The sequence below is a fragment of the Dermacentor andersoni genome, chromosome 5 (assembly GCF_023375885.2).
Source record: "Dermacentor andersoni chromosome 5, qqDerAnde1_hic_scaffold, whole genome shotgun sequence".
Lineage (NCBI taxonomy): Eukaryota > Metazoa > Arthropoda > Arachnida > Ixodida > Ixodidae > Dermacentor > Dermacentor andersoni.
The window spans coordinates 190,741,386-190,758,811 of NC_092818.1; the positions used below are offsets into that span (position 1 = coordinate 190,741,386).

The 17,426-nt window shown below is 42.2% G+C and overlaps 1 protein-coding gene across 3 annotated transcripts in view; it reads right to left on the reverse strand.

Annotated features, from left to right (window-relative positions):
• LOC126532320 (uncharacterized) overlaps positions 1–17,426 on the reverse strand; it is a 559,184-nt gene that overhangs the window by 415,132 nt on the left and 126,626 nt on the right. For 2 of the 3 annotated variants that reach the window (XM_055071431.2, XM_050180012.3), the window contains 4 exons: positions 14,407–14,783; positions 11,916–12,041; positions 9,343–9,480; positions 2,531–2,806 (listed from right to left, as the gene is read on the reverse strand). In XM_055071431.2, the coding sequence (XP_054927406.1) occupies positions 2,531–2,806; positions 9,343–9,480; positions 11,916–12,041; positions 14,407–14,783 (917 nt within the window). The remainder of the gene's footprint in view (positions 1–2,530; positions 2,807–9,342; positions 9,481–11,915; positions 12,042–14,406; positions 14,784–17,426) is intronic. The other variant, XM_055071432.2, reaches the window with a different exon arrangement.

The window sequence follows — 17,426 nt, forward strand, 5'->3', positions numbered from 1 at the left end:
TCCCCTACTGTAATGCCCAGGGTGAAACGTTGATAACAAACAAATAAATAAATAAATAAATAAATAAATAAATCTTCTTACTGAGCTACCAACACGTGCATGTTTAACATAGTGTGATGAAACAGCAACTCCTTCAGTGGCCTAAAAAACAATATGTTGAGATAAGCTTGAATTTCTTTAGATAAGGTATAGCAAAACTGCTTACAGCTCGTGAAATCCTCAATTCGCTACAAGAACTTATTAAAGCATTTCTTCACTATTCATTCTTTATGACGCAGTTGGAAACAAATCCTACTAAGTTTTGAAAAAGCAAGACTCCCCTGAAATTATCTCAGTGACCACAGAAGAGAAACACTAAGCAAGAGAAAATACGCAAAAGCAACCATGATGTGTTTGTTCACCAATGCCTATCCTGTTTTACTGCAACAGCACTTAAACGCTTCATCACCACACCTTATTAGAAATTCTAGTTATACACTGGAAGCTGTAAAGTGGCATCTCGCAAATGTTCTTCCACAAGAATTTTTTAAAAGGTTCAGTAAAAGCGAGGACAGAAACAAATAGAACGCTGTGAGGCAATCATAAGGGGAAGCTCTCTCCCATTGCCTCAACCAGCGCATGAAACTGACATTTCTCCCTTGCCTTCACTCGTAGTGGAGCCATGACATCAGACTCTCAGTCCTCCCATTTTTTTTTCTCTCTCTTCCTTATTTTGTTGCTGCATGGCATATTTCCAGTGACGGCGCCTGTGCACTCTGTGTTGCACAGGAATTCCTGTCATTCGCATTGCTGCTTAATGTATGCTGTAGGTGACACAAGTGACGCAAAGGCAACAGCTGTGACAATCCTCCTAGAAGAAAGCTGCGGGGGCTGTCACCTGAATATTTAGCTACTTTTGAAGTATACATTGGTGTAATACATTGCAGACATAATTATAATTGCATGACCTGTGCTCGGTGTTTGTCCTTTTTACATCACCAAACATCATGAAGGGTCTTTTAAGAGCCTGTGAGTGGCTTCTCTCCATCAGTCTGCCTCGTTACACAGCAGCCTACTCAGTGGTTGTGGTCATTGTCCAAATGCAATCGTTGTTCTCATGCCTACTCCTCAGACTCAGGCTTGCTATATGCTGAAGAAAAATAAAATGCTGCCCACTGCTACCACTTGGTATCAAATTCGCGCCACTGTGGCAATGACTAATTGGGACTACAGGCAATACAGACTTTGAGATCATTGGCCACTTCACATATATTTCAGAAACAACAGGAAACAATATGCTTGCACACACAAGCAACATAGTTAGTGCATAATGCAGCAATCTTTCGCTGTGCAGCTTATAGCGTAATAGTCATATACAGTGGTCTTCTCGCAAAAAGTGTTCTTCATTGTCTTAAATGTCAATCAACGCCACCATCATGCTACTTTAATTTTTGTTGTGCTGTCATCAGGTGGCATAGTCACATTCAATCATTGTGTTGCCACTGTCGTTGTTGTCACTGTCATGCCACCAATGCATACAATTGGAGAGTCTACACAGGGTTTCAGGAACCTTAACAAAGTTGGGGGCATTTGGGGGAATGGGCAGAGTAAGTGCTGTCAAAGTAAACAAGTTCAGAGCCAGAGAAACCATTGAATTCTACTGATCATTTGCTCGCAACATCACAGCTCTACGATGGAATTCACCGGGCTTCACCAACTCACACTCGCACTCTCTCGACCCTTACTTGCGACTTCGCCTGCCACCTGGACTCTCCCATCATGGAACAAGTTTACTGTGTCGCATTTACCAATGCCTATTCGTACCTAATAGGGATGGCCAACAGTGCTGTGTGCAATTTGTGCAGGTGCGATGAGATTCTAGAGCACCTGCCCAACCTTTCACACTCAACGACATACTCTGCAAGCTAACTAAACCTGTAAGATAATTGAGCACTCTCACAAGAAAAGAGCCTTGGACCATGGCCTATGCATTCTTGCATGCAAAAGGCCACAAAAGGCCTTCTGCACTTCGGGAAGGATACTGGATTGTGACGCTTGTGTCAGCGGAGATCCCTCTGCAACTGACTCTGTGAATGACTGACTATTACTTTTCTCTTCTCTCCGTGTCTATTCTTCTTCTTTCCCTCCCTAAGTGTGGGGTAGCCAACCAGGCACGTCCTTGATTAGCCTCCCTACGTTTCACTCTTCGTTTCTCTCCCTCTCTACTGATATTTTCTTTTATTTGTGTAACCTTTCATTGTAATTATGTTTAGGCTCACCTGGAAATGACATTTTCTCATTAAGGACACACCTGATCCATGGAAGAAATGCTTCCCATCCCTCAAGGTTCCTGAAGATTTTACAGCTCTGATGTCAGGCAAACCTTTGCTTGCATTAAATTATAGTGGACATGAAGAGAATGACTAGCTTATTCTGATCGTGTTTTTTATTCTTGAATTATACAAATGTTGTGCTGCCCTTTTCCACATGCACTTGCATCCCTGGCCATGGACACCAGACGATGCAGCTCGCCTGTGCACACCAGTCTTACCTGCCGGTCACGCAGGTTCTGACGAACACGGTCAGCACGTGCCACGAGTGCCTCACGCTCCTCCTCACGGCGCGCCTGGCGCTCAAGCTGGCGGAACTCGAGGTCCTCAAAGGCCCTCCTTTCGCCGTCAAGCCCCTCGAGCTCGCGCCGGTAGCGCTCCTCCAACTCGGGACGGCGGGACAGGGACCCGGCCTCTTCGAGCACCTCATGCAGCTCCTGCGTCAGCTGCTCCCACTGCTCAATGCGGCCGCGCGACACCTCCAGCTGCAGCTGCTCCTGCACTCCATCCCATTGCTGTTTTAGCCACTCTAGATGACAGACTGAATTGGGATGTGCTGTTCCACCAAATGCTAGCATCTTCGAAAGGTGAGCATTTTAAAATTGCGCAACATTGGGCCGTTTCCAACACACGATTCCACACTGCTTGCATAAGCAGTGCCATGAAATAGGCCAGAAATAGATGCTAAGCAGGTGCTAAAATGAAAGTTCAAATCAACATTAAAAGGTTGCAAGGTATATTAAACCAAATATCATGATGCACTAATGAGAAAAGCATGAGGGCTCTGACACGAATAATAAAAAAATTATTGCATCTGACGTGCAACTACATACGAGGTGGTATCAAAAAGATTCAAGGCTGGCTTTGTGCAGAAGAAAATAATTTATGTGCATTTAAACACTGTCATATTGAAATGGTCCCCTGGCACAGCAATACAGCACTCCCAGCATTCCTGCCAATTAGCGAATATGTCCAGGAACTGTCTTTTCCAGAACAAGTCAAACACCCTTCTGCGATTTGAGCTTGACTTAAGCAATCATGTAAAAGCGGTGACCTTTGGGCTGAGTTTTAATTTGAGGAAAGACCAAAATACTGTATTTATTTGCATAATGATGGCTCTGTCTTTCCCAAAAAACTTGTGCGAAGTTGGAGGGTGTATTTATTATGCAGGTTAAAATCTTGACCAATTTTTTGGTGCAACCGCCTATAAAAAGTAGCACACATGGGACAATTCAGCATCCAATAGGGCATCTGACGTGCCAAAACGACAGCTGGATCCAAATCGTTTTGCTGTGCTGTAGAGCCAGATCAGATGCCTGTAATGCGCAGGCGTCTGATCCAGCCCTACAGCAGGGCAAAACGGTTTGATTCCAAATGGCACCATGTGTCACCTACTTTTGTTGTGCACCTGGCGTCCAATCCGGCACTACAGCACGACAAAACGCCTTGGATTTGGCTGCTGTTCCAGCCTATCAGACACTGTATCGGACACTGTATTGTTAAACACTGAATCATACAGCGTGTCCTTTAATTTTGTTGCACGCCGGGCATCCAATATCGGACGCTGAATCATATTGTGTGTGTCTCCTACTTCCCTGCAGCAAGTTCAGGGTGTGATCATTACGCAAGGAAAAGAAAAAACGCACTTTTTGAGGGTGGGAGGTATTATGCGAGTAAATATGGCAAGTGGACTCGAATCTTTACGAATGGCCTGTCTTTCGGACCAAGGGTCATCTTTCAGGACAAATGGGTAGAACCCTGAGACAAAGCAAAAGTCGTAACAGTGGAAAATCACACCCAATCCACGACCAAAAAGAAGGTTAGGTATGTCCGCAGCTCGATAAAGTGCATGCTTATCATGTCCTTTTGCATTCGTGGGAATTCATGGGTGCATTGGGAATTCATCCCGAATGGTCCGATTTTTAACAGCAAGTTTTACTGCCAAGTCTTAGCATGTTTGAAGGAGGCCATTTGAAGAAAAGGACCCAATCTGGGACGCACGAGGAGCTGGATGCTGCACGACACCAATGAACCTTGTCATAGACCACTCTGCACATGCAAGTTTATTGCTAGAAACAAAATGGTTTCTACCCTACCCGTCAGATTTGGCTTCCACTTGTTCCATTTAGGTCCCAAAATTAAAAAACCAGCTCAAAAGTCGCCACTTTGACACGACTGCCTATATCAAGCTCGAATCGCAGAAGGGTGCTCGACTCGTTCCAGAAAGAAGACACCCAGCGAATATCAACAAAGCGGCAAGATTATTGGAAGCAATGTAGTTCTGCAAAAAGGGACTATTTCAAATGTGACAGTCTTTTATTGCACATAAATAAATTACTTTCTTAAAAGCATAGTTAACCTTGAAACTTTATTATACCACCATGTGCATTCACCATTGTTGAAAGGTAGTAATTATGAGAACTCTTTAAAAAACGTACTCGTTGACAATCAGCGGTGCCAAGAACAATGGTGTTATGAGAAATGGAGGGATGTCAAGTCTGAAACTAAAATGTTGCACTTAAAACATGCCCGTAAATTCAGAGTTGTTCAGCTTGATTTGTGGCTGTACTATATCTATGAGTGCAGTGATATAACTTTCACAGCTTCTTTAACCGTCTGTAGGTCCTCATCTCATATGCATGGCAGCAGAAACAAGTCTCAAATGGTCACAGACATGCATGGACTGTGGTGACTGAGCCTTTGAAAAATGGGCCTTTTCAGAATGAAGCACCATGTAGCATTGCTCCTGGAGTGCTGCAACCTTCCATAAGCTCTGAAAAATATTTCCTATCTTGCTACTGCCACTAAGCTTCTGCCAGGATTGATGATTTGCTTCATGCTACGGTGGCTGCCACTGTGGTAGCCTACCAGTGTTTACGCTTTACCTAGTTTACTGCCACATGGTCACGCAAGAACTTGCACATTTTAGATTAGACATTGACATGCATGTCGTTTCAAGTTACAATCATCATAAAAGCTTATTTCTACCTCGTTAATTATATGTCATGTTACTGCGAGATACTCATCTACATGGCTCTCTCATAGGCAAGTGATTACTTTGTTTAGAGGTGGCCACTTGGAAACCAACAATACTGTGGTACACGTGTCTACTTTTTCTAGATGTGCAAGAACTGATTGCATCTCATCTAGCAATTGAACAAGTGATTACAGCAAGTTTCTCATTCACTTCATTTTTCCGATGGGTGCCCAATAGCTTTTACTTGCGGGTGCTAACAAGGCATGCCTCATTTTCGCTATGACCGTTTGTCCTGGGGCCGAATGTTTTTCAAATACACTTTGTTTTCATTCCTCCAGACCATTCGTCATTGCTTCAGACCTGGCTCAAAGGCCGCTGCAATGCCGTTCTTGTTGGGATTGGCCCCTTAGAGTGACACATAATAAGAATGGAAAACTTAACAGAATGGAACAAAATGTGGGTCCTGGTTGTACCAAACTTATTAAAGCATTTAGCTCCCTTAGGGAACTAACCACAATTTTTCAAGCCAAACCATTTTCATGGACCTATCCGGAAGATAGTGCAGTCCAGCACAGCGGCAAAAACAGCACTGTGTTAGGGTACCATTGGTGGCACTGGTAATACCATGCAGCACCGCGTAATGGGGCACAGTGGTAAGGCAAGCGTTCTTGCATTCTTCCCTCGTGACAGCTAGCATTTTCAGATGCTGTCGTTGAGATGCTGCGCCTTTGGTCAAAGACGCAGACGCTGTTTTTTGAGACAATGTGCTTCTAGTAGCAGATGCCTCTGGTCTCCGATGCTGTGACAAGAGGTGATCACAGGTGCTGCATGAAGTTCTGAACTTGTCCTCGAGGAAGCTGTGCTCGAAGTACCGGTTGTCTCTCACATACATAGTGTCATATAGTGCCACAAATAACCACTTACCAAAGCTTGCCAAACACATATCCTTAGGTAGCAACCGGGGTTGCTTTCTCATAAACTTTTAAAACATCAAAATGGGTTTCATTATCTTGACTGTATTTATAAAAAAATTTAATCATGCTTGTTTATCTATGTATTGATGGATAAACCATGTATAATACTGCACCCATCCAAGAAAATTAAATGTCACCTAACAAAGTATTTACTTGTTCTTTCTATAAATAAGCCACTCAGGAGAATTTATATCTGGAATAAAAGAATTTACCCTGTGAGGATGCATTCCTCAAACAAATTAATTACCACAGAATGACTAATTAGAGGCAATGCACTAAATGTGCCATAAGACCAACCAGATGACAGCAGTAGCAAATTGACAGGGGGACCCCTGCAACAGATCAGAGCTTCTTACTGCTAGTTTTATTTGCAAGAAAATACACATCTAGCCCTACCAGCTTTTATAGTGATCCTAGTGTCATAAAAAAAAAGTTGGGAGACGCTTATGCTTTGCCTCTAACCCTTTGAGGGTCCATTTTTTTTGCAATGTGCGACTGCCCAGGGTCAATTTTTGTTTATTGCAAATTCGAATTTTTCTTAGGGACTTATTTTGAAAAAATTTTACCGTAATTTTTCTAGGGTGACCGCAAAGCGAGAAAAAAATGTTTTGCGCTGGTATATATGTACTCTTCATTCATGAATAACAACAGTAAAAAGTAAGTAAGCTTGTAAGAATTAAGAATTTGATGCATTGTTATACACATAGTTCAAGGCTTCGAAAATGCGCCAACGAGAATATTTCACAAGACTCAAATGTTCCTGCTCTTACACTAATATGTATGTCCGCAGCGTAATCGAACTGCGTAGGTATGCGCACTCAAGAAAACTGTGTGGTTGTGTGCCCGTCAAAAAAGCGAAACGTGTGACAAACTTCCGCAAATCTTCATCTTATAGCCAACCAGAGGCAATTACTTTTCGCGAGTCTCCAAAAAAAGAAAAAAAGCAACAAGAACGCATGCACGGTGGTATCCTTCCTATGCGCACCCCTGTGAGCACCAAACAAGTGAGAAACAAGCGGTCGCCCTTTGAGCGATTAGTAACGAGATAGCCATCAGTTTTGCAAGCACAAGAAGACGAAACCGCCCGCGGAACAAAACCCAAAGTGCTGCCCGCCCGCCCACGCACGAATGTGCGAGCAGTAGTATATAGACGCACGGAAAGTGAACTAGTTCTAAAACAAACCATGCAACGAAAACCGAGAGAGGGAGGTGCGCAAAAAAAATTCCCTGCATTCCAACATAGTGGAAGCACATGACAGAAAAGAAAAAGTTAGGAAATTGGCGTGCTTTTTAAACGTACAGACGGCACCTTAAATATACGGCTTTGATCATTTTGGATTTATTCGCGGAGCCATATATTTACGTCACTGACCCTGAAAGGGTTAAGTGAACAATGTAACAGCATTCATAGATCCTTGAGTGCTTGTCACGCTTCCTGGCAACCACAGCTTTCTTGTGGATGCGCGGAGATGAGTGTCATCTGTATGTTGTTATTGCAAGAAACCGAATGGGCCGCATTGCTCTAGAATGGCAGAAACGCTGGAAAAGGGGTTTGTATTTGAGTTTTCACGAAACAGAATTATGTTTTCTGGTATATTCAAATTACAATCCAACACTATGATAGTGTTAGGTTGTACTTTATGATTTTTCTGACATATTTTACTTTGAAGAGTTCAACTAATTCAGTAACGCCTCTGTGCCATGCGGAGGGACTGCATGGTTATGGTTCGGAATGATTTTTTGCAAAACAATATCAGATACCGACACCGGATTTTGTCCTTAATACTATCACATTACTATTGGGACATACTGAAGAGCATCCTCACTTTGCAGTGTGCAATGCAATTTTCTTTATTTCTTACAACATCAAATAAATTGTCTTGTCATAATATTTGCGCAAGTTACAACATATTTCTGCTTTCAGACAAGCAGGACAATCAATTTTCTTACTTAGGATAAGAATCAAGAAGTTCACTTGTCGTAACCTTCATGCATACCATTACATTATGAGCTGCATTTTTAATTTTTATTGATTGAATACTGCAAACGCACAGCCCAAGTAAGAAGGGCAACATATCCGATGAAAGCAAGTGAACAATGAAGAACCGAAAACTGCCAGATATCAGGTCCTTGACTCACTTAAGCAAAGTCATTATGCTTCAGCAAGGAAAGAACACTTGAAATGAGTTTGATCATGCAAAATACAGTGTTATTACATCCCAGTTGCAGTGATGAACAAGTATAGCTCATAATTGCAATAAATATGAGGAGGGGTCCAAGGATAGTGTATGGGTGTGATATAGTGAATAAATTGAAGCCTCTGCTTTTTCTAAGCTCAAGTAGCTAGACGTAATTTAATTCACATTAGTTAGAAGGGAGAATAGAAAATGTTTTACAGACTTTTCCACTGAGCGCTCCCTGAGCCTTACCGTAATGCCTCCTGAATTGTTGTGAACCGGCGTGAACTGTTTCTGGAATCCAGAAGTTGTTTCATTCTAATTTAATTCCATGCACTCTGTTCATTTGCCATACCAACACCAAAGATCCATATAAATAAAATGTGCTCACTTTTTCATGCAGTCATCCCCCAACTGAAAAAAACTCTTAAAGGTCTCTGACATTGAACAGTCACTTCACTAGATCAACTGCTTAGAAAAGCTGTCAGCCAATGGAACCTTGGTAAAGTTCACCGCTCTGACAAAAAAAAATGCATTCGGTAATTGAAAAGGTCATGCACAGGCCAACATCTTTGCTAATAATAAACAGCAGCTGAAGCCATGGAGAAATTCCCACACAAAAGGACATCAAACAAATACAAAACATATACTAAAACAACTGCAACCTAGGTACATGTGGACAGCTACTTTAAAAATTCATAAGAGCTGCCAGATGTAAATAACACTAACAAATAACACTGCAATAGACGTGTGTACGTGTGTCTGCATGTGTTTGTGAATGTGTGTGTGTGCATGTGTGCGTGTGTGTGTTTGTGTATGTGTGTGTATGTGTTTATAAGTTAATGTTTCAGCAGGCAATGAGTCAAACAGCCGCAACAGTTTGGAGATGTAAATCCCAAGCTTACCTGTTCCCGATCTAAGTCAGCCTGTTGGCTGAGTCGTCTTTCTTCTTCCTGGATCTCTTCTAGGATAGCGAAGTCTGACTTCTGACAAGCTTGAGCATCAGTCAGCTCACCCGTTAGCAATGCATGTTCCAGCTCCAGCTGTAAATTGCAATATGCAAGCAAACTTGAACATGTACACAAGAAAAACAAAAGCAAAAGAACATGCAGGCATCTTTGAGGCAGCAATAAAGACAAGTGAAACAAAACACAAAGGCTCTCTTGAAAAAAATGTGCGTTTGTTTTCTTTAACTCATACAGAGAGAAACCCCTCAGTACTCGTAATATACATGCCTAGACAATAGAAGGACATGCAGGGAAACTCAAGTTTTCCTAAGCCCTGCCACACAGTATGTGACAATTGAAACAAGACAAAATGTTCACAGCAAGATGGAAAGTTGAAGTGATCCAGGAATGCAGTGAAGTGAAGCCAGCAATACAGGCCATCAGAATGTGGCGTTGACATAGTTGATGCAGCATACAGGTACATGCATCGGTTAAACGGAGACTACAGAAATACTAAGCTTGGAAATACTGAAGCGTTTACAAAGGCTCGGGTAAAGGAAAGGAATTGCACTGTATATATTGAAGCGTTTGTAAAGACAAGTAGATTTCAAGCAATGGCAAACCATTTCTGAAGGGTGTCAAAGCTACCTTATAGTACTTCCAGGTTTTCAAAGGGTATGAGACTTACAAAGGGTGCGAGAACTACCTTGCACAGCTTTCTAACCATTGCTGTATCAAGTGGAGGCATCGTGCAAACCAGTGATGAAGAGCAAAAAGAATAGAAAATGGAAACAATCATTACATTATACCACTCAAAAGTGCAATTTCTTTTTCTGACAACATTCACTGCAGCCTGGGTCACAGGAAGGTCGGGGTGATTACTACCCCTGCGCAGCTAAGAAAATGCAGATGTAGTGCCAAAGTGATATATTTGCGATAAATTAACACAGGTGATGAACTCTTCTCGAATCCATTTGATTCATGGTTCTATTTGATTTTATCATTATGCCACCTCTTCTAAGCTTAAGAAAGATGCAAAGGTGCATGATTTTCTGGTGATGGTGGATCATGTTGCTCCTGAGAGACATGACATGTGACCCAAAGGTGAATCGTAATGTACAGAAATTGAGACCTTTAGGAATGTTAGCACGATGAACATATGAGTGATTGTACACTTTGTGATGTGCTGGGGAGTTGTGTAGAAAGACTTTAAAATATTGGAAGGCACTTCAACGTCTAGTTGATGTCAATGAAAGACAATTGGGGGAGAGAATGGGGTGTATAACCCATAGAATTTATTTTGAGGTCCGCAATGTCTGAAACGAAAGCATCTTCATCATTGACCAGAGGGGCAGCATCGCAATGGCAGCTTCTCAGACCGCTAGCTGTCATGAGAGAAAAATGTGAGAATGCTCCCAGTACCGGTGATGCCACCGACACTACAAATACCTCACAGTGGTATGGCACAGTAACCCACCGATACGACTAACCACACAGTAGCCTCACGGTAATGCCGATCGCACAGTGGTACCATCGGTACTGATACTACCAGGAGCACTGGTAGCAGATCTACTTTCAGGATCGGCGCAGATTTTTAGGCTACGCTACCTCCAAGATGGGCCCAAGAAAGAGGCTAGAAACATACCCAATACAGGTAAACAAAATATACCAAGATATAGAAATTTTTGCATGTGTTGGTTCAATGTAACTGGTGTGCATTTACTCGGGCCGTGTGGCAAGAGTGTGTGTTGCAGTTTGCTTGCATGAGACATCAACAAACAACACAAATACACATAAAGAAGAAAAATAAAGAGAAAGCAAACATTCGTTGGAAAAGAAGCAATATTCATGAGCGCAATGTACCAAATGTTGGAAGCAGATTTTATTTATTTAGGCGAAAACATTCTTTTTTTTCACAGGAACTGCAGAAATCAGAAATGTTTTAAATATCATAACACCAAATTTATGACTCCAAGTTTACGAATGGAATTCAGCATTAAAGGAAATGACATTGCAATTCTGTCAACTGCATCTACTGGGACATCTTAATTGAAAAAAAAAAATATATATATATATATATATATATATATATATATATATATATATATATGTATATATATTATACACTGCTATGAGCTAACTGACCAGTAACTGACCAAATTTTCAGACACCAGTTTTACTTTTCAGCCGTAACGTGGCAAAGCCCAGAGGGCTCCATACACATTGCAGGTGCTGCATGGAATATGTTTTTTTGTTACATTTCGCCTCAGTATGTACCAACCGGCCATAACTTTGATGAGCATTAAATGCTGGATTATGAATGTAGGTTGCAAACAGAGTTCTCATGCTACAAAGACAGCATAACAAAGTTCATATTCTGAAATAATATCACCTTCAGTGGCACTTGCACTTTTAAATGATGCAGTGCCATGATTATACCTCATAGCAACAATAAATTTTCGCTACTGACGTCATGAACCAGAATGAACTGAAATATGAACATGAGGAAGGGAACCAAATAAAGTATGTACCTCTCTCATCCCTTCGTTAGCCCGGGCTTCTAGAGTGAACATGTCCTTCTTGAGCTTCGCTATTTGCTGGAACGAATCCTCACGCTGCCTCTTTAACAGACTGATGTCATCAGAGCTTGACCTCACCTGCAAAATAGTGGAACATGAGCAGACAATTTATCAAAAACCCACCATCCTACTACGTCAAACATAAAACACCTGCAAATTTTGTTTGCGTGTGGAACACACATGAAAATTTTTCCTTCCAGTACATAGAGGCTATCCCAGGTACTTTACATGACAATACTTCCTGTCAGGATCACCAACCGTTCCCTAGCACCTAATAGCAGATTAAATAGTGTAATAAAGTGAGGAGTACCTGAGAAGGCCATCGAGCCAGTGCTCAGAGACTAAGAGGACACTAACTTCATTGTCCTAATTATTTCCCTGAAATTAAAACACACTGGCGACGGCAGTAAAAAGTTAAGATGCCAAAGTATGACTCCCTTGAACTGTTGAATTACAGGCATGGGTTCATGCGAACAAGGCACGAGCACGAAACGAACAGCACTGTAGCAAGGACAACCCTATCACAACCAAATGGCGGCACCGGCATGCCCAGCAAAATAAAAACGAGTGCCCCAATAAGCTGTGGTCAGCTACAGCTCGCTAGAGAGAGCAGCAACAGGTAAATAATGTTCCAAAGCTACTCCATTCTTCTATTCACGGTTCAAAATGTGGCATCAAAGCTGCTCCAATAACCTTGATCGTGAACATTAACTGGATCCTTGTGAAATAGAAGTAAAACATCAAGATGATGTTGCCTATAAGGCAGAATGTTTTAATGAGAGCTTAAGCCAGGCAAGTTGGCTGATGACGGATACAAGTGAAGTTTTCGCTACAGCAACACGCCAGTAGGTGGAAATTACAAAATAAATGCCTCTATGTGGCCTTCAAAATGAGGAGCATCGTATAAGAAATGTTGACAATAGAAATCCTACTGTAGCTTGGAGAGTACTTTGCTCTGCACCGCACTCAGCAATGCAAGATAGAATAGTGTTTCCACTGTTTTTCTTATAGAGTTCTGCAAGGCAAAGAACACAGCCACACATACTGGCCAGCACTGTTATTTGTGACTCATCTAAATTGCCTAGAGTGGTCAGAGCAACGTAAAATTCCAGCTATTTCCGAGTTTTTACTGCTGCTTGTGCAGTTTGACAGGTTCTTTGCAACACAGGTGTTTGCTAACATGTTAGCCAGCTGTCAAGGAGAAATGTTTATATGTCAGCCCCATGCTCCTGCAGTGTCAATAGAAAGCCAAATTGGTGCTAGATATATACCTGTAACAGCACAATATGATGTGCACACAGAGAACAGACTTGTGTGTGTATGCACACCACATGCATACACACAAGTATACCTTTATGTCTTTTTGTTCACTGCATATAGTCTGTAAAAACAGTACCTCAACCTTAATTGCATATCGTATCCACTTTTGTGTGGAAAAACTTGAAACAAAGGAGTGCTTCAGGACATGTTGTACACTGAACTGTTGTTGGGATCGTATTTGTCTTCAGAAGACTGTCCTAAGTAATCATTATCATCATCCGAGTCTGACGTCGCTATCAAGGATAATGTCAAAGATTTCTTAATCCAATAGAGCATGACGACCACCTCTTGCTGTCATCATTTCACAACTAGAATGCACGAGCTAACATTCTACAGATATAAACTAAAAAAAAATTAAACCACCTCTGAAGCGGACACTTAGTGCCTTCTACAGACATTTCTAAACTTGTCCAAGATATATTGACTGTCGTGCCATCAACGAAAAGCTTTTTTACCAATAACCTTCGCCCAGAAAATTGCCAGCTTTGGCAATAAGGCCCCCCTTCTTGTACACGGTGGTTCGTCGGCTTTGCCAGCCAATGCGTGAAAGGAACAAAGCTTCATGGCAAAAAGCTGCTTGTGCCACTGAGTGGTGTGAACACACGTGACCAGTGGACATAAATAAACGCGTAGATAAAATAAAGCATCTGTGTCTGCTTTAGGCGCACTATATGTTTATCATCATCATCCTCATCGGCGGCGGCCTGTTTTATGTCCACTGCAGGATAAAGGCCTCTCCCTGCTATCTCCAATTACCCCTGTCATGCGCCAACCGATTCCAACTAGCGCCTGCGAATTTCCTAATTTCATCGCTCCACTTAGTCTTCTGCCATCCTCGACTGTGTTTCCCTTCTCTTGGTATCCATTCTGTAACCCTAATGGTCCAACGGTTATCTAGCCGCCGCATTACATGACTGGCCCAGCTCCATTCTTTTCTATTGATGTCAATTAGAATATCATCTATTTATACACGTATATTTTGCAATATATAGCAGCACATAGTGCATATAAGTTCAAAATGACTTATCTGTATGTTTCCACATCCCTCAGTACCACAAACAACACGCTTTGCCGTGAAGTATCGCTAACTAGCCCTTATGGCCGCCTTGCTAAAAAAACAGACCCTTCGCAGAGGAACTCTGGACTCTTCCGAAGCCTTGCGGATGTTGAGGGAACCTCCACGCTCAGGCAGCTTCCTTGGGAGTGAGTGTTGCTGTGGCAAATCTTTAAGAACTGGTATGTCTTCAAAGATGGGTGGCACAATGGTAGCAGGAGGTGTCAGGGCCTTCCCACCATGAGCTGAAGCCAGCTCCTTCCAAGCAAGGGGATTCTCAAAGACTTCAGGCGAGCGTTCTAGCGTCGCCACAGTGCGGATGCGGGTGCGTGGAGATTGTGGATAGGCCAACGCAGGCACTGGCGTCTTCTCACCAGCCAAGGCGGTACCATCAGATCGCGGGCTTGACAAGCCGGAGCCTGCGTGGTTGGACAGACCCCTCGATCCTGAAGCACACCAGGACAGAAGAATTTGAAAGTGATAATAAATGGCAGCTAATAATGTCACCTAGTGAAAGGAAAAGGGTGCTGAAATATATATATATATATATATATATATATATATATATTGTAACTATATTTAACAATAATAATTTACTGACATTTCATTACCTTTTAAAGTTATTATAAACAAAAGTATTTAAATGGTCTATCACATTCAGTCAACATGTTCGCCTTCATTTTACTACCTATGAGTCAAATCGGTCCCACAAAATTCCCAGCTGGGACCAAATGAAACAAACTGAGACTGGTGGAAACAAGTAGGAACCAAACAGGAGTTTCACAACAAAGTAGTTCAACCAGTCTATATTTTTATCTGTGCACCCCTCCAACACAAGCCCATGCAAATCAGATCCATAGCCATGTTTGCCATTTCAGTTGTGTGCAATAATATACAGCAGAATCAATTACATGTTACGGTGAAATCAGTCACACACGCCAACACAGGTATATGTAATGGTTGTCCCTGTCTCACAGAGGCACACATTTATTCTGCTAACATATCCTAGAGTTTTCAAGCAAATAAAAATGAAACACACCCAGCACTGCCTTTAACAGCCTCTTATGCACCAGGCTATTTTGGATCAGTGCATATACTGCAACCTGCAGAGACATTCTTGAACACAATGCAAAATTACTACACTAAATAAAGAAAATATTGAATGGTCTATATTAAATGGTCCGGACAGGCCGCCATTGGAATCTGAACCTGGCAACGTTTAACGCAAGAACATTATCTAGTGAGGCGAGTCTAGCAGTGCTATTGGAAGAATTAGAGGGCAGTAAATGGGATATAATAGGGCTCAGTGAAGTTAGGAGGCCAAAAGAAGCATATACAGTGTTAAGGAGCGGGCACGTCCTGTGCTACCGGGGCTTAGCGGAGAGACGAGAACTAGGAGTCGGATTCCTGATTAATAAGAATATAGCTGGTAACATACAGGAATTCTATAGCATTAACGAGAGGGTGGCATGTCTTGTTGTGAAACTTAATAAGAGGTACAAAATGAAGGTTGTACAGGTCTACGCCCCTACATCCAGTCATGATGACCAGGAAGTCGAAAGCTTCTACGAAGACGTGGAATCGGCGATGGGTAGAGTGAAAACAAAATACACTATACTGATGGGCGATTTCAATGCCAAGGTAGGCAAGAAGCATGCTGGAGACAAGGCAGTGGGGGAATATGGCATAGGCACTAGGAATAGCAGGGGGGAGGTATTAGTAGAGTTTGCAGAACAGAATAATATGAGGATAATGAATACCTTCTTCCGCAAGCGGAATAACCGAAAGTGGACATGGAGGAGCCCGAACGGCGAGACTAGAAATGAAATAGATTTCATACTCTGCGCTAACCCTGGCATCATACAAGATGTGGACGTGCTCGGTAAGGTGCGCTGCAGTGACCACAGGATGGTAAGAACTCGAATTAGCCTAGACCTGAGGAGGGAACGGAGGAAACTGGTACATAAGAAGCCGATCAATGAGTTAGCGCTAAGAGGGAAAATAGAGGAATTCCAGATCAAGCTACAGAACAGGTATTCGGCTTTAAGCCACGAAGAGGATCTTAGTGTTGAAGCAATGAACAACAATCTTGTGGGCATCATTAAGGAGTGTGCAATAGAAGTCGGTGGTAACTCCGTTAGACAGGATACCAGTAAGCTATCGCAGGAGACGAAAGATCTGATCAAGAAACGCCAATGTATGAAAGCCTCTAACCCTACAGCTAGAATAGAACTGGCAGAACTTTCGAAGTTAATCAACAAGCGTAAGACAGCTGACATAAGGAAGTATAACATGGATAGAATTGAACAAGCTCTCAGGAACGGAGGAAGCCTAAAAGCAGTGAAGAAGAAACTAGGAATTGGCAAGAATCAGATGTATGCGCTAAGAGACAAAGCCGGCAATATCATTACTAATATGGATGAGATAGTTCAAGTGGCTGAGGAGTTCTATAGAGATTTATACAGTACGAGTGGCACCCACGATGATAATGGAAGAGAGAATAATCTAGAGGAATTCGATATCCCAGAAGTAACGCCGGAAGAAGTAAAGAAAGCCTTGGGAGCTATGCAAAGGGGGAAGGCAGCTGGGGAGGATCAGGTAACAGCAGATTTGCTGAAGGATGGTGGGCAGATTGTTCTAGAAAAACTGGCCAGCCTCTATACGCAATGCCTCAAGACCTCGAGCGTACCGGAATCTTGGAAGAACGCTAACATAATCCTAATCCATAAGAAAGGCGACGCCAAAGACTTGAAAAATTATAGACCGATCAGCTTACTGTCCGTTGCCTACAAAGTATTTACTAAGGTAATTGCAAATAGAATCCGGAACACCTTAGACTTCCGTCAACCAAAGGACCAGGCAGGATTCCGTAAAGGCTACTCAACAATAGATCATATTCACACTATCAATCAGGTGATAGAGAAATGTGCGGAATATAACCAACCATTATATATAGCTTTCATTGATTACGAGAAAGCGTTTGATTCAGTCGAAACCTCAGCAGTCATGGAGGCATTGCGGAATCAGGGTGTAGACGAGCCGTATGTAAAAATACTGAAAGATATCTATAGCGGCTCCACAGCCACTGT